Raw genomic sequence first — 17,815 nt, 5'->3', positions numbered from 1 at the left:
CGAGACTGATATTTGAAAAAGCTAAATTCACACCCACAAAAAATGAAAATGAAAGTCTTGGTCTCCTTGGGGAAACCCCATTTCCATTAAACTTCTTAATGGCATGTAAATGGGACCCAAATTTCTCACCAATATTAGCCTTTTCTGCATTTACCATTGAAGCTTCCTGCAATGTCACTGGAACTTCATAGGGAAGCCACCTCTGATGATTTATTATAAGCTCAGTATATAATACATGCATATATTATTGTTCAGTTTCATTATCGAGATGTTTAATAACAAATTTGGATTGCCAAACTCGCCGGAAAGCGGCTGTGCCGGTCGAACCAAGTTCGAGTTCCCTGATGCTTATTTTGATGGTTGGCTGCATGAGGGTTATAGAGGAGCTATGATCTCAGGGACAATTGAGAATCCTTTTAATCAAGCCAATGAATTGTTTGATGAATTTGCTTGCAATGGCAGCCTACTTATTCCAGCCCCAGATGATAACAGTAAGACAAAAAAAAAATTGTCATTACTTAGTTAGAGTATTAGTGTCATCGTGTTGAAGAAAAACGACGCACTGTTAAAGTTTTGTCTCCCGTCTCTAAGAAGGACTTAGGGCATTGGTATGTCGGTTGCCCAAAGTATCTCTATAGCTAAGAGATCTTGGGTTTAAACCACGTTTGCATGCATTAGCACCACACCATGTGCTTGTTTTTCAGAGGCAAGAGGTGCTCCTAGAATCGGTTGGAGATAAAACCTTGTAGGTGTACCGGTTTTCAATGGCACCTAAAAAAAAAATTATTTTTGTGTAATCAGCACGATGCTCTAACATGATTAAATATCTTGAGCTCCTAATATTACTGAACATTATCCATCTTTGTTATGTTAAAACAGGAGAAAGTGAAACTGTGGGAGAGATGTCGGAATTCAAAGAAAGATATGCATTCAAGACCAAGTCTGAGATTGAAATACTGGATGATGGGTACAGGTGGAGGAAATATGGGAAGAAAATGGTGAAGAACAGCCCAAATCCAAGGTATATATATATATATATAATATTTGTATTCAAGGTACATGTTTTACGTATGTTTTCATTCATTTTCTTATTAATTGATTCATAGGAACTACTACAAATGTTTGATTGAAGGATGCCCTGTGAAGAAAAGAGTTGAAAGAGATGGAGAGGATCCAAGTTATGTCATTACAACTTATGAGGGGATCCATAATCACCAAAGTGTTTCTTGAATCAGTGGTTTTGTTTTTGACCACTACCTAAGTCCGGCAGAAGGGCCAACATCGACGATCACATCAGCTGCATGATACTTGAGTCATGCATTATGATTAAGAAACATAAAGATGATATCGGAAAGGCGGAGGTCGGTTTTATTCATGTATGCATCTTTAAATTTGGCCAACTTTATTTTGTTCTTGTTTTGGTTATGTACATAATTTGTTGGCTGGTAGAACCCTGAGTTTCAACTGATGTCTTACAACTCAGGGTACTTACTGAGGTTTTAACTGTTTGATCCAGTTTTGTTTAAGAGTAAACGAGTATCGTATACATACATGTATATATATATCCATCACTCGTGTTTGAGTATGTGTCGAGAACAATCATGCCTTCCTTTCATAGGCAAAAAAGTATCAGACCATTGGTAGAAATCTCCCGTCTCTTTCTTTGGATATATTGATACAAAGGAAATCGCAGTCCGAGGATAAAGATTAACAAATACCATAATGTGAAACCAAAACTTGTTAGAGGTCTACTCTTTATGTGACTGCATGAGTCAACTAGGCTAAACTGAGTGCTTTGACCACTTGAGACGATATATAACTATAATTATAGACAGGTGAGCATGTGACTTACAGCATGAATAAACAACCAAAGCAAGAGAAACAAAAGGAAAAGGCAGAAAACTTAGAACATATATGCTTCATTTTGTCAAATGAACATGAATTGATTACAGTTCCTATAGGACTGCACAGTCCTTTCCAACATAAAGTTCAAGAAAAGTTGGATAATACATACAGTGATGATAAAAATGGCTACATGTTCAATCTACAAATGAAGACATATTCTCAAAAAGTAGGCAAATGCTGCAATCTCAAACAAGCTTTGACACCTTCATTTGGATGATGGCATCAGGGCTTCAAGAATCTGGACCTAAATCTGCCATTAGAGGTTAGACTCCACAGCACATTCTCAGCCTGCACCTTCTCATCGCTGGTTGGTAGACTCTTACATCAGCTTTGACTTGGAAAATGTATTCTTATTGGAGTTAGAAGTGCCAGTGGCAAGCAACCAGCGGGTCCCAGACTGCTGCTGTGCTTTTCTACCCCATATATGCACTGCTTAAAGGGTTGCTGTGTTTAACCTGCAATGTGGAACTCAGGGATTTTGAAAACTGGAATCCCTTCTCATTGATCCTATGTCTAAATAGAGGGAGAGGTGCGTCTCCACTTGAATTAAAGCAACCATTGAAGTGCCAACTGGTTCATAGTAACAAAATGAAGTCCTAAAACTTCCTTTCTCTGATGATTCTTGCTAATAAACAACTCATACTGCCTGTCAAATCATGATTTTGTTAATAAACAGGTATATCAAGAACAAGAAAGGGATAAAAGAGAAAAAACCGAGACTAATGCATAAGTTCATCCAACTGACACAATTACATACCTTTCTAGCACGACAGCTCTAGAAGCAGCTTCCATTATCATCCTTGAAAGGCATAAGTTACTTATAGACCTACAACGACAGGCTCTCAATTCCAAGTGAAGCAAAGTTGATATCAGTAACCCAATCTTGCAGGAACTACAACTGCTTTGGATACTTGCATGAGACCATGTGGCCAACGTTTTTAAAATTTCTGAAAGCCTGGAATTCGTAGCTCGCAAAACAAATCCATCCTTTCCCGGGATGAAATGCCAAAATCCACCTCCCAGTGGAGGAAATTGATCTCATTCAGGTGAAAGCACAATTGGACTTCCAAAACCATCACTTTGAACATGAGAACTTTGAAACAGTGTCTCATCTAAGCTCCACTCATGCATTAAAGCTTCAGTCTCCAAGTCTTCAACCATTTCAACCGTCCTTCTGTCTTTCAGTGACAAACTTTCCATCTTCTGCTCCTTGCTGGGCAGAACAACAGACAAGAAAGTAAAATCTTCAGAACTATCCCCACAACAAAGACCAGGAATGGTGGAATCAAATTCCTCCTCTTCCCCTGCTGTGCCAATATCTAGGATGAAATCACCGGAAGCTAGGGCTTCATTTTCAAACTCTCTCAACAGACGCTCTCTAGGAGATTCAAGAGCACTGTCAGAATTGAAGCTAGATAGATCATGTTCAATTTCCAGCATCTTTAAGAAATCATTAGCCACAGTGTCAGCAATGTCATCCAAACTTGGCGATTTATTTGTCAGTTCGCTAGCCTCAAAATGTGATTTACCTTCCATAAACTTTTCATTCTCAATAAACTCATTCAAAGCAGATGGAGGTTCCGATACTGATGATTCTGCAACCAATTTGTCATGAAAAACCGACTCCAGCTCTCGCACAGTCATTGGGTTGGAACATTTATTACTCTTTTCTCGTACGCAATCGTCTACCACAACCTTCAGCATACAACTGGAGCAGGATGTATTTAAAACAGGATCCACCACCTCATCTATGTCTGTGTCACAATCTTTAAGGATCTCATCCACATCGATAGTTTCAATGACAGAGCCATCAATAGTCTGAATAGCACTTTGTTCAATTGAAGTTGGATCTTTCAGACACCATTTTTCACCCTGCTCAATAGCAAAAAACTTGTTTTTATCCTCATCTATATATTTAGCAGACTCAGAATCGGGTTTGAGTGGCTCCACATGTTCAGACAATTTATCTAAGCCAGAAGAACCATGTAAGCTCTCTTCATTAAGTTTCTGATATAAAATGCTTATCGATTTGGAAAATTCCAGCCCTACATTTGGCAACATTTCAGTACCAAACTTCACATCAACAGACAGAGGTGATAGAGACCTTTGGTTTACATTACTTAGAACAATACCATCATGCTGAAGTATCCTATGAACTCTGCTATCTCCCGTTGCACTAGAACCATTCTCTGTAAGATTTAAAAAACTAAAACTGACATTTAGTGTAGCACCCTTAGCCTTGCCAGAAAGTTTAAAGCTTGTTGTCCATCTACTCGATCCTTTCTCCCCTTCTAAATCCTCCAACGAAAGCGGCAATGATCTTGTGAGATCAATCCAATGCTCGCCTATATCATGCCCTGGAGTCTCAACAACAGAAGCATAGATTAAGGAAAGCTTGACCTCATACTTTGCAGAATTATGAGACCCACTTTTACTACCATACACACAACATTTATGCATCAAAATTTCTTCAAATTCAGCAATTCCATCAACAACCCTCACCGCACGAGTTGACAATAACTCATCCTTCCTCTTCCAATGCACACATAAGCTAAAGCCATTTAAATAAGCAGGCAAGCCTTCAATAGAATGCACATGGAGAAAGAAACAAATATGAAATTGATGATGCCTAATATGAGTTAATGCCCTCAAAGGCTTCTTCCAATCCCAAAATGATGATGTTTTCTTATCCTTTTCAGATTCCGAAACTCGGGTTCTTCCAACAGATTTAGATCTAAAATTGGATACAGGAATCAATGCTTGTGATGAGGGTTTATGCAAGTAAAGGGCATTGCTTATTTCCTCAATGTCACGCAACAACTGACCATTATCAGAATCAACATCGCCATCATTGGAGTTCATTTTGTCCATTCAACAAAGACAAATTTAAAACTATAACCTAAGTATAAGAGATATACCCTTAACAATTTCAGTTACACCGGATATCTTCAGTCATTCACCGGAAAGGGAGTAAAAAAAATGGATTAAAAGATAAATCATTGAAAACCCAGAAAGGAATTCATCATAGTAAAATTAAAAGTTACTTACTAGATATCTGATTCTTCTTGTTGTATGAGATGAGACGGTGAATCCGAAACCTTTGATCGCTTTCAGTGACCAAGCTTTTAACAAAAACAATACAAAAGAGTAACAAGCAAGAAAAATAAAGTCCCGGAAATAGAAAATTGATGATAAGAAGAAGGTAGTTACTTGAATTAGTAGGGATTTTGTTGGGATCGTCTAATTTTATTTAATGCTCTCTGTATTTTCCCGGAAAACTTTTCACGTGAAGAAGGATGGAGAATTTGTCTTTAGCATGGACTTCGATTGAGTTGGGTAAGCCGAAGATTTAACTACTGTACTTTTTCCTAATAGAGTTAAGATAAGGTGTTTTGACTTCACGTTATTATCCGTAGAATGGGCTATTTTGGCCGTCAGATCGGTGAGAATCAAGCTTCGCCAGTTTGATCCGACAATTTCGGAAGATCAGATTAAATAAATTATTAAGAATTAATAAAAATAAATTAATTTGGTTGGTTGAATTCGTCAGTACTTATTCTTGCTTCAATTGGTTCAAAATTTTTTCTCTATCCTGGTAATCAATTGATTAATTTAATTCAATTCGAATAACATTGGTGAGAATGAAGAATTTTGACTTTTATTTATGTATTTTAATAGACATAATGATAAATTTAATCTTTAATGTTTACTTATTTTGTCGGTTTAACTCTTATATTTTGAACTACATTTAGCTCTTAATTTTAAATAAAAAATCAGATTTGATTATCAATATTTCAAAAAAAGTTGAATTGTTCTTTTAATAGAAATGTAGACTAAAATGTTAAAATTTTAAACACAAAGAACCCATATGGCAATTCACTCGTATATTAAATTACTTTCTTTTCTAATTTTTATGAATGTTTTTATATATTTTATTTTAATTTTTTATAAATTTTAAATTATTTGTTGATTTGACATATAAAACAAATAATGTGATGTTAATATAAAGTATACCAGATTGCCACGTGAATTATTATGCTAACATCGTTAAAAATTAATGTTTTAGTCCGTATTTTTATTAAACATAATTTGACTCTTTTGAAATATTAATAATCAAATTTAACAAAAAATAAAATCAAATTAATTAAAATATAAACATTAAGAACTAAATTTATCATTTTACCTATTTTAATTTATAAAGGAACCCGACCATTCCATTATAGACTATTGTCTCTCATATTTATTATCTATTGATTCGATGTTTCTATCCATTTCACCCAATTTTTATTGATTTTTAAATGAGTTAATAAATTATTTGATATTTTTAAGGTGATATTTGTAAGCTTTTTCTTTTCTAACGTAATATTTGTATTTTATAAAATTATACAATAATGGTTAACTTTTAAGTGTTTAATTCAAATTTTAAAGTAAATTTGATAAAAATTCATAATTAACTAGTAATATTAACAATTAATTTCCATTAAATCAATCCTACTTTATCACGACACTTTTGGAAAACCCTTTTCAAAAATAATATTAATTTAGTTGTCAACCAATTTTTTAGCTCCGTTCAATTGATCCATATCGATTTATAGGTCAATCAATCTGATGCCTCTCTTAGATTGATACCTTGGCCAAATCCCGATTCAACTGGCCAGTTTGATTCAAACGACCATCATAATTTATGCCTTTGCTAGGTTTTAATAAGGGAAATGATGGATAACAATGGAAAGACAAATTAAATTTAGGAAAACTTACTTCGTATCGAAGCTTATGAAAAGATATCAAATAAATGTCCAATGTCTATGAACACTAACGAGTTTTTCTACTGTTCTACATAAAAAATCAACACATTCTGACTAGTATTTCAACTATAAGCTTTCACTTTTCACTTCTTATCAAGTCCCTATCAACCAAGATGCTCCATACAGTACAAATTATATAATGACAGACTAGTAACTGAGCTTTGAACAGAGATTCGCTAGTTTTATGCGAGTACCGGTGTCGTTAAAATCTGCAACCAAGACAAGTTGTTCTTTGAAACTAGCAGTAACAATGACATCCGTCGATTGCCTGCAGAAACAAACACAATCATCGTTATCCATAATATCTCCACTTAGAAACTATAAAGGAATGCAATGCATGGTGGAAAATAGGAATCAGATCCAATTACCACTCAGTAAAGATTATACTCGTATCCTCGCAATGGTGATCCACTTAGAAACTACAACATCAAAAGAATGCAATGCCTAGTGGAAAATAGAAAATCGGATTCTGAAACATGCTTTCCACTATATGCTGATGCCTTTATATAAAGAGATATCACTTAAAATCAACAGATATATAGGATGAAACATGAGACCAAGGGTGGTAAATGTACCATAGAGGCTTTTATATTAGGAGATAGATTGCATTTTGTCCCTTCTACTAAAAAATGAGCAAATTAGTTCCTATACGTAGATCAAAAAGCAAACCGGTTGGCCTTTGTACGTTAACATGAGGTACACATGACATGTCATGTGTAACTGTTTGGTTTTTCTATCAGCTACACTAGTTTTTAATAATAGAAATGAAATTTTTTAACAAAAATGCCCAGTTTGCCCTTTAATCTAATGTACATTGAATAATTTGTTCATTTTCAAAGTAAAGGGAGCAAAATGCAATCTGACTCCTAGGACAGAGACCTCCATGGTACTTTTACCAATCAAGGGCTTGTCCACAACACAAAATTGAACTTCAGCAAAATCAGAACAATACATTGTAGCATGGAGAAGAAGCAATACTTTTATTGCTACTTCAATGGAGCCTGTGATGATACAAACATCATAGGTTTTCTGCAGTGAAACCCATATCAATACAGTATCGATTCTATGTGGTAAGGATTGAAACAAGTTGCATGTATCGGTAAATTAGATGATCAGACATTGTTAAAAATAAAGAACCGGTTTTCTTAGTCCATCATCCTCTTGTTTCGCTAACAGTATGTAAATACACTATTTCGAACAAGAAAAAGAGAAAATTGTACACTGTCAAAGCATCAAATATAAGCTCCTTTCAATAAATAGACTATCCACAGTTTCCAACCGAATTACTTGTATTATATATTACACTTTTTGGAGTAATGAACCTTCCCTTATGGAACACATGGATCAATGTTTCTTTTCGCGGTTTGGTCTAATAAATGCATTAGCAACAATGTTACATATAGTTTATCTAAATATGTGAAAATCACCCTAACAATAAGGGTAAAAGTACCATAGAAGCCCCTATACTAGGAGTCAGATTGCATTTTCCCCCTCTACTAAAATAATGAAAAAATAAGTTCTTGTACGTTAGATAAAAAAGCAAACTAGTCCTTCTATTAAAATTTTCATCCATTTCTACTATTAAAAATTGGTCCTTGTACATTAGCATGAGGTACACATGGCATACCATTTGTCACTATCTAGTTATTCAATCATCTACATCAGTTTTTAACAGTATAAGTAGATAAATTTTTTAACAAAAAAAGACCAATTTACTCTTAAATTTAAAGTACAAGAACTAATTTGCCCATTTTATAAGTAGAAGAAGCAAAATGCAATTTGACTGTACAGGACCTACATGGTAGTTTTACCTAACAACGAAATATACCCCCAATCTCCTACAGCATCAGCTAGGTAAATCATAATGTTTATTAGGTCATCTACTAAAAAGTAGCAAATTATTCATTATTCGCTAGATTAAAAAGTAAATTGATCATTCTATTAAAATTTTTATCAATTTCTACTATTACAAACTGATCCTTGTACATTAACATGAGTTACACATGGCACACCACTTATCATTATCTGGTTATTAAGTCATCTACATCAATTTTCAACTGTACAGACACAGATGAAATTTTTAACCAAAAAGATCTATTTGCTCTTTGTACAAGTACTAATTTACTATTTTTTAATAGAGTAGCAAAATGCAATAAGACTCCTAAGGGGTACCTTTACCTAACAACAAGATATACCCCAATCTCCTACAGCATCAGCTAGGTAAACCACAATGTTTCTTAAACATAAGCTAATGAATATATACACACACATATATATACAATTAATCTTGTTCACCTTTTTTGACACTATTTAGCAGAATTCTCAACTGGGTTTTCCTTCCCCTCTTGAAAAACGGAACCAAAAGCAGCTTCAGCTTCCAAGAACCGACTAAGATGCTTGTCGTCCAGATGTTCCTTTTCCAAACAAAGAAAACCCAATCAGTCAATCAAAAAACAAAGTAATTCCATAGGGAAAATTAAAAAAAGAAGGTTAAGATGGGACTTTACAGAGAGACAATCTCTGTATTTTTGCCACTCGGAAACACATTCCTCTTTATCCCATTGACCCTTTACAAATTTCTCAGAGTACCACCTGCAAATGAGATAAATATGTAAAGAATAGGTGGGGATTAAGAGGGGTTTTAGAGAAAAATAAAAAAGAAAAAAAAGGAAGGATGAACAAACTGGTTGAAGCAATTGTGGTAAGCAGATCGGAGATGGGCACAAGGTGATGTTGAAGTAGAACTGTTTTTCTTGTCTCTCTTGCTTGCTGCTCCCATCTCACTTGCCTGCTAAATGTACCGCTCCATACAACGATTCGGCTAATGAACGGGTCAAAGCTTATATCCCTTCTGTTTTTTTTTTTTTTAAGGTTAAAATATATCATAAATCCATCTACTCTTCTTAAATTTAGAATTTAATACCTCATATTTTCATTTGTAAGATTTTAGTACCTAATCTTAATTTTTATTTTGTTATTAAAAATTGTAATAATTTCATAAATTTTATAATTAAAATGTGATTTATATATCATTATTATTTTATACATGACGAGTCAAATTAAAATATATTATAAATTTTGTACTCTTCATAAATTTAAATTTTAAACTATATATATTTTTAGAAATTTAGTCTTTTTATTTTTAGATTTCACTTAAGTTTGTTTTTTGTTAAATTTGTAGGTGTGACATTTTAAAATTGGTTAAACGAATTAACCGAAATTTATATATTTTTATTTTATTTTGTTAAAATAATAATAAATCATATAAAAATAATAATATTCATTTGGCGAATTATTTGAATTAAAACTACATATAATTTTAATATTAGTTATTAAATTCTGTTAATTCGATTAATTATTTGATTTCAAATCAATTAACCGATACCCAAATTTTAAAAATCATTAACTAATTAAATTAGATCAATTCGATAAATTAATTCAATTTTAACTGAAATATGAAAAACAAAATAATGATGATGAACCTTGAAGTTATTGTTAATTTTCTCATTCAAATCATCCAGTATTTTTAAAAGAACATAATGTAATTTATACGGTCTATATTGATTATATAAAATCATATAGAAATACATGGTTGTCCATCAAATTAAGAAAGCATTTGTTTTCTTAAAACAAATTGACAATAATAAAACTTAAAAGTGATACTTTATCTCTAAGTTAAGCATCCAATACTAAAAGAATTTAGAGTGTACTACCTCATCCCATTTCCAAGATTCCCATATTTCTTTAACTTAGAGCTTCATCTAATTTTGCAACTTACTTGAAAGAAATAATATTAGTTTTTTTAAAGTACAATTAAATAACTATATTAATAATTTCAACTAAAATTTACTACTACAAGAATTAATTTTAACATTTTCTAAAGTAAAGTTAAATATATTTATCATTTATTTAATCTTTATTTTTTTACCAACTATACTATGTAATTATATTATATTTAGATTTTATTATACGCAAGACGTGAGTGAAAAACATAATTTATATTAAAATTATATATATTTTAAAATTTAGTTAATAATGAATATAAATTGAGTGGTGACTAACTTGTATTTTAATGTTATATCCAACATATGTTTAATAATTAAATTTATAATTTTTATTTAAAATGATATAAAATTAAGAAAGTATTAATTATAATTTAGAAAATAATATTTGTATAATTTTATAATTAAATTGGTGATCCACTTGAAGGTAATACTAATTTAAATGCTTAAATAATAGTATAAATGTTAATAATTATTTAAGAAATTTAGAATAATTTCATTTAAAAAAACATCACAAGTAAATTAGTTAGGAATTGATGAATGTATTTTAATGTTTATCAATTTAATAAAATTTGAAAAGTCAAAAGAAATTTTTTTTTAAAAGAAGAAAATCCGTGCCTAATGAATGTTTAATATTCTATTTTGCAGATGCAAACAAACGGTGCCGTTTAGGGTTCCAACAGTTCGGCTCTTGCAGAGCAAGCTATATAATCCTCACCTCTCTCGTTTACCCTTGTATTTTCACTCTCAAAGCTAAATCGCCTGAAGTCATCTCTCTCAAACGATGGAAAATTTCAAGGGGCAACCTCGTCTTCCAAAATTCGCGGTACCTAAGCGCTACGATCTCCAGCTGAAGCCTGACCTCTCTGCCTGCAAATTCGCCGGCTCCGTCTCGATCGACGTTGACATCGTCGCCGAAACTCGCTTCATCGTTCTCAATGCCGCCGAACTGTCTATCAACCCTGGATCTGTCTCTTTCTCCCCTCGTAACTCTTCTAAGGTCTCCTCGATCATATCTAACTTCTTCTTCGTCGATATTCAATTACCTCGTAACTCTTCATTTCTACATTTCCGCTTTACTTAGTTTAATTTTTGAATTCGAAGTAAGGTTAATAGTATGTTTCAGTTTACTTTTTTGATTCGAAGTAAGATTCTTAGTATGTTTCAGTTTAATTTTCGGATTGCAAGTAAGATTAATAATATGTGTGATTAAATTCCTTATAGTTAATTTGTATATTTCCGCTTTATTTAGTTTAATATTTGGATTCGAAGTAAGATTCATAATATATTCCGTTGTTTGATTAAATTACCTCATAACACTTCATCTATATTTCCGCTTTACTTAGTTCTATTTTTGGATTCGAAGTAAGATTAATAGTATGTTTCAGTTTACTTTTTGGATTCGAAGTAAGATTTAGAGTATGTTTCGGTTTATATTTGATCAAATTTCCTCATAGTTCATTTCTGTATGTATTCTTTATTTAGTTTAATTTTGGATTTGAAGTAAGATTCATGATATGTTCTTTTGTTTGATTAAGTTATCTCGTAGCTTTACATTTCTACATTTCCTCTTTACTTAATTTATTTTTTGATTTGATGTAAGATTCATGATATGTTCTTTTGTTTGATTAAATTACCTCATAGCTCTTCGTTTCCATATTTCCTCTTTTACTTTGGTGTTCTTTGATAAATTGAAAATTAATTACTAAATTTAAGTTATAAAATCTGTTTGGTATATTAATTAAAATCAAGTACAAAATATAATTAGATTGTTTGATAAATAGGAATTTTAAAACTTTAAAGGTAAATCGTTAAAGGGTAATATTAAAAGATTAAAAATAATTGAAAAAACTCTGCATAAGTGATAAGTAGCTCCTTATGTTATCATTTTCAACACTTTTCATTGAAAAATTCTACCATTTTGTTCTCTTTTATGGATTATCAAACTTGTTTAAAAATTAAATCACTGAAAATATTAATTTTGGCTGATTTAATTTTTAATTGGTTATCAAACAAGGTCTTAGCTTAATTTTTGGATTTGAAGTAAGATCCATAATATGTTATTTTATTTGATTAAGTTACGTCATAGCTCTTCATTTCTATATTTCCACTTTAGTTAGTTTAATTTTTTGATTCAAAGTTTCTTTGGTTTGATTAAATTTTGGCCAACTTTTTGGAGTTTAACTGATTCTTGAGCAGGTATTTGATCCGAAAAAAGTTGAGTTAGTTGAAGAAGATGAGATTTTGGTATTAGATTTTGCTGAGGCACTTCCTCTGGGTCTAGGAGTTTTGGCTATTGGATTTGAAGGAATTTTAAATGACAGAATGAAAGGGTTCTATAGAAGGTACATGTTTGATGCTTATATGGTACTTATGTTTGAAAGAAAGAAGATTAGAATATTTATCTAATTAATGATATTTTGGTATTTAGTACATATGAGCACAATGGTGAGAAGAAGAATATGGCAGTTACACAGTTTGAGCCAGCTGATGCTAGGCGATCCTTTCCATGTTGGGATGAACCTTCTTTCAAGGTTATTGTTTTAGATATTCTAAAAGTTTACTTTTATTAATTGTTAAGTTTGATCTTGATTTTACTTCCTTTTTTTCTTTTTAATATGAAATTATAGGCTAAGTTTAAGATCACCTTAGATGTGCCATCTGAGCTAGTGGCCCTCTCAAACATGCCAGTAATCGAGGAGAAAGTTAATGGGCCTCTGAAAACTGTTTCTTATCAAGAATCACCAATCATGTCCACTTATTTAGTGGCTTACGTTGTTGGTTTGTTTGATTATGTGGAAGATCACACGTCAGATGGTATGAACAAACTCTGTTAATTATTTATTGTGATGACAATGCAGTCACAATCTGTGGATTTTTCTCTTATGTGGATTGTTGATGATGGTGCAGTCATATTCTATTATTTATTGTGTTAAAAGCTTTTTACCTGTATCTTTGGACAGGGATTAAAGTTCGAGTATATTGTCAAGTTGGGAAGGCAAACCAAGGGGAATTTGCTCTTAAAGTTGCTGTGAGGACGCTTGAGTTGTACAAAGAGTATGTTTTCTCTTCATTTAATTTCCTGCTTATTGATTGCTATTCCCCCAAGTCTTTAAAGACCGGTGGATGTTCTTTCACGTGGATGCTTACTGGTTATGATCTATCTTCTGGATTTTAGTCCCGAATTAATTCACCTAACTTCTGCAGCTATTTTGCTGTGCCATACCCTCTTCCCAAATTGGATATGATTGCTATTCCTGATTTTGCTGCTGGCGCAATGGAGAATTATGGCTTAGTTACATACCGTGAAACAGCTTTGCTCTATGACGAGCAACATTCTGCAGCTGCCAATAAGCAGAGGGTAATATTTGTAAACCATGTTGGTGTCCTCAGATTATTTTATCCTGCATCTGACGAAGTGTTTGATAATCCTACCTGGTTTCTGGAAGGTTGCAACTGTGGTGGCCCATGAACTGGCACACCAGTGGTTCGGTAATCTTGTGACAATGGAATGGTGGACTCATTTGTGGCTGAATGAGGGTTTTGCAACATGGGTAAGGCACTTTTTTTTTTCCTTCTATATTTTCTATTATCAGCTTGTGCTACAAACTGAATTTCTAATGATTACAAATTTCCAGGTAAGCTACTTGGCAACTGATAGCATATTTCCAGAATGGAGAATATGGACTCAGTTTCTTGATGAATTAACCGATGGTCTTAGGTTGGATGGGCTTGCAGAATCCCATCCAATTGAGGTAAATGGATACTTGCACTGTTATACAGTTATTTTTTCTCTATGTTAAGGGTTTGACTGACTTGTTTTCTACAATATTTTAAATTTAAAATATTTTACTTTGCAGGTGGAAATAAATCATGCTGCTGAAATTGATGAAATTTTTGATGCTATTAGTTACAGAAAAGGTGCCTCTGTTATACGCATGCTACAAAGCTATTTAGGTGCTGAATGCTTTCAGGTTGGTCTGGCTTGTTACATGCATTATGATTCATGTATGAGTTGACTTCCTAATGATTGTGCTAATATTTTGCATGTGATAGTTCTTATTTTAAATGCATCTTTTGAATCTGTATTAAGACTTCTTGCTAGTAAGTATTTCTCTGTGAACACTGAAGGAGAACAAATGATGGAATGTTGATTTTTATTTATTTACTTCATAAATGTGTCTGATGCCATGTGTTTATGTGAACCTTCTCTCACATTTATGAATTTAAATTAGTATCGCTTTTCTTTGACTATTCTAAACTCAAAAGGTTAATTGATTTATTTACATGTGAAATATTCCTGCAATCAGCGGTCACTTGCTTCATATATAAAAAAACATGCATACTCAAATGCGAAGACAGAAGACTTATGGGCTGCACTTGAGGAGGGATCTGGTGAACCAGTGACCAAACTGATGAATACATGGACAAAACAAAAGGGGTATCCGGTTGTCTCTGTCAAATTCAAAGATCAGAAGTTGGAATTTGAGCAGGTTTAATCATGTTTAGTTTTTTTATGTTGGGGATCGGTATGGGGAAATGGGGTTTTCTGTTTAGCTAATACGTTAAAATGATATCCTTCAATTCAAACTCGTTGACCTGTTTCATTTTATGCTGGTTTTATTTGCTGTTGTTATCATAGCTACTGCTAACAATTGATGTAATGAATGGCAGTCACAATTCTTCTCTAGTGGTTCCCTTGGGGATGGGCAGTGGATTGTCCCAATAACATTTTGTTGTGGGTCATATGACAAGAAGAAAAGCTTTTTGTTGCAAACTAAGTCCGAAAATTATGATGTAAAGGAGTTCGCTTCTGATAGCAATAAAAGTGCTTGGATAAAGCTTAATGTGGATCAGACTGGTTTCTATAGGGTGAAATATGATGAGGAACTTGCCGCTAGACTCCGCTATGCTATAGAAAACAAATACTTGACTCCAACTGACAGATTTGGTAATTTGAATAGTTTTATGAGATTGCATATTGTTCGAGAATGGTACAAGAGATAACATTACATCTTCCTATTACAGGCATTCTTGATGATTCATTTGCACTTTGTATGGCACGCCAGCTGCCTTTGACTTCCTTGCTTACCTTGATGGGTGCCTACAGAGAGGAACTTGACTATACCGTGCTGTCCAACTTAATTAGTGTAATGCTTATCTCTCATTCTTGTTTAAAGTTACTTCAATTATGCTCCGAGTCCTGATTCCAGCTCTTGCTTTTCACAGATAACATACAAGGTTGGGAGGATTGCAGCTGATGCAAGACCTGAGCTAATGGATAACATCAATCAATTTTTCATTAACATTTTCCAATATTCTGCTGAGTAAGTTATCTTAAATGTAATTATGGGTTTCCTGGAAATATGGGATACTGTTTGCATGCTGTGGATTAATGATGACTTCCAAGTAGATGTTAACTCTGATCGGGTATAGTAACACACATGGCAATTTTTTAAAAACCAGTTGAGAGGCTATTGTCCATTTTATTTGATTCATGGCTTCTTCCTGTTTTTCATCAGCAAATGGAAACTCAGGCTTATTACATTTTTTTTATCTGCATAGATAGCATTCCAAAGTATAAATTAAGTTCCCTGTTTTAATGTATTATAGGAAGCTCGGTTGGGATGCTACACAAGGTGAGAGTCATCTGGATTCAATGTTGAGAGGAGAAATTTTGACTGCGCTTGCTATGCTTGGACACAAGGAGACATTGAGTGAAGCAAGCAGACGATTTGATGCATTCTTGAAAGACAGAAACACACCACTCCTCCCCCCAGACACAAGAAAGGTAGTTGAGATTACTTTTGATTTTCAAGGGTTAATTCAGACAATTGTCCCCCATTTTTATACCCACCGGTTAACTATTAACTATGGTTTCAGGCAGCATATGTAGCTGTCATGCAGACAGTCACCTCCTCCAATAGAGCTGGTTTTGACTCTCTTTTGAAAGTTTATAGAGAGACTGATTTAAGCCAGGAGAAAATCCGCATTTTAGGTACCGAAGAATCCTTTTCATTGTGATTCAGATTCTGAGTCAATGAATTTGATGATGATATTACTTCTCGCAATTTGTAGGTTCATTGCCATCTTGTCCCGATCAGGGTATAATTAGTGAAGTTCTAAAGTTTTCATTGTCTCCTGAGGTATTCTAACCGTTAAAGAGCAGCCATTTATCCAAATATAAGTAAAATCTCTAAAATGCAATGTTCTCAACAACAATTTCCTTCCCTTTTTCTTTTTGTTCAGGTTCGCAGCCAAGACGCTATGTATGCACTTGCTGTTAGCAAGGAAGGTCGTGAAGTTGCCTGGACTTGGTTCAAGGTAATCTCCTTGGCACAACACGAACAAAATTATTGTTGATTTTTAGTACCCTTTTTCTTTTTATTACCATTTTCTTTCTTCTAAATCCAATCTTTCTGCTAATGGTGATGTAGGAAAACTGGGATCTCATTTTAAAAACCTACGGTAGTGGATTCCTGATAACACGTTTTGTCAGTGCAGTTGTCTCACCGGTTTGTGCTTCTCTTTGCGCAACTTCATAATCTGGAATTTGCATTTGCATACTCTTGTTCGTATTCGACCATGTTTAGTTAGCTTAGAGGTGGTTATAAATTACGATATCTGATTGTTTTTGCTTGTAAACAGTTTGCATCATTTGAAAAAGTGAAGGAAGTGGAGGAGTTCTTTGCCAACCGATCAATGCCTTCGATTGCAAGGACATTGAAGCAGAGCCTGGAGCGGGTTAACATTAATGCCAACTGGGTTAAGAGCATTCAGGCAGAGCAAAATCTGGGTGAGGCCATACAGGAGTTAGCTTACAGGAAATACTAAGGGATTTGTCTTTGTTTTTACTAGAGATCTAGTATGGAAAGTAGTTGTGGTGGCTTTTTACTGTTATACTTTTTTACTAAACTGAATACTCTCTAGTAATATCATGAATAATAATCATCCTAATAAAAACAATGTATTAGGCATTAGTTATTAGTTATTTTTAGTTGTTACCTATTGCTTCCTTTTTAAATATTAGTGGTGCCTTTTGGATTGGGTCTGTCCCACATCTAAATCTGGGATAATTTTAATATTTGCATTCTCTTAGGTAATGGTGATATGAGATTTATGACTATTTTATTTTTAATTTCAATTAATGAATTTTATCACCGAAATAATAATTTTTTTCGTTTGAAATGCATAATACTGAATATTGAAATTATTTATTTTAAAATTTGTGGTTAGTATTTACATTTTAATGGGCCTATAAGCTTATAAAAGGTGGAGGATTAATTATTGAGTTTATTTGGTAGATAATTTTAGAAATTTTAA

General features: G+C 33.2%; 4 protein-coding genes across 5 annotated transcripts; 2 read left to right on the top strand and 2 right to left on the bottom strand.

Moving 5' to 3' along the window:
- Positions 1 to 119: 119 nt before the first annotated feature.
- On the top strand, positions 120 to 1,629 carry LOC105802365 (probable WRKY transcription factor 50). 2 transcript variants are annotated; one of them, XM_012634081.2, is made up of 3 exons: positions 120 to 491; positions 880 to 1,021; positions 1,133 to 1,629. In XM_012634081.2, the coding sequence occupies exons 1-3, from the start codon at positions 236 to 238 to the stop codon at positions 1,155 to 1,157; spliced, it is 423 nt and encodes a 140-aa protein (XP_012489535.1). In that variant the 5' UTR covers positions 120 to 235; the 3' UTR covers positions 1,158 to 1,629. The 2 variants fall into 2 exon arrangements, with proteins under 2 accessions (XP_012489535.1, XP_012489455.1); XM_012634001.2 differs by having other exon boundaries at positions 133 to 491; positions 1,107 to 1,566.
- Positions 1,630 to 1,899: 270 nt separating this feature from the next.
- Positions 1,900 to 5,155, bottom strand: LOC105802288 (protein PLASTID MOVEMENT IMPAIRED 1-RELATED 2). Its single transcript, XM_052633488.1, has 5 exons — positions 5,116 to 5,155; positions 4,954 to 5,027; positions 4,824 to 4,851; positions 2,663 to 4,262; positions 1,900 to 2,551 (listed from the first exon to the last, which is right to left on the bottom strand). Exon 4 carries the CDS (start codon positions 3,964 to 3,966, stop codon positions 2,944 to 2,946), a length of 1,023 nt encoding a protein of 340 aa, XP_052489448.1. The 5' UTR covers positions 3,967 to 4,262; positions 4,824 to 4,851; positions 4,954 to 5,027; positions 5,116 to 5,155; the 3' UTR covers positions 1,900 to 2,551; positions 2,663 to 2,943.
- A 1,493-nt stretch (positions 5,156 to 6,648) lies between these two features.
- On the bottom strand, positions 6,649 to 9,553 carry LOC105802489 (uncharacterized protein At4g33100). The gene is made up of 4 exons (XM_012634202.2): positions 9,395 to 9,553; positions 9,218 to 9,302; positions 9,006 to 9,124; positions 6,649 to 6,978 (listed from the first exon to the last, which is right to left on the bottom strand). Exons 1-3 carry the CDS (start codon positions 9,487 to 9,489, stop codon positions 9,017 to 9,019), a joined length of 288 nt encoding a protein of 95 aa, XP_012489656.1. The 5' UTR covers positions 9,490 to 9,553; the 3' UTR covers positions 6,649 to 6,978; positions 9,006 to 9,016.
- Positions 9,554 to 11,221: 1,668 nt separating this feature from the next.
- LOC105802563 (aminopeptidase M1) lies at positions 11,222 to 17,618 on the top strand. The gene is made up of 19 exons (XM_012634304.2): positions 11,222 to 11,492; positions 12,692 to 12,837; positions 12,924 to 13,026; positions 13,123 to 13,309; positions 13,456 to 13,549; positions 13,700 to 13,853; positions 13,942 to 14,046; positions 14,131 to 14,247; positions 14,353 to 14,466; positions 14,803 to 14,985; positions 15,167 to 15,443; positions 15,521 to 15,642; positions 15,722 to 15,819; positions 16,106 to 16,283; positions 16,376 to 16,490; positions 16,571 to 16,638; positions 16,742 to 16,816; positions 16,930 to 17,007; positions 17,141 to 17,618. The coding sequence occupies exons 1-19, from the start codon at positions 11,277 to 11,279 to the stop codon at positions 17,324 to 17,326; spliced, it is 2,616 nt and encodes an 871-aa protein (XP_012489758.1). The 5' UTR covers positions 11,222 to 11,276; the 3' UTR covers positions 17,327 to 17,618.
- Positions 17,619 to 17,815: the final 197 nt, after the last annotated feature.

Source organism: Gossypium raimondii, chromosome 7, assembly GCF_025698545.1.
Source record: "Gossypium raimondii isolate GPD5lz chromosome 7, ASM2569854v1, whole genome shotgun sequence".
In the NCBI taxonomy this organism is placed as follows: Eukaryota; Viridiplantae; Streptophyta; class Magnoliopsida; order Malvales; family Malvaceae; genus Gossypium; species Gossypium raimondii.
This window is presented reverse-complemented; position numbering and strand designations above follow the sequence as displayed.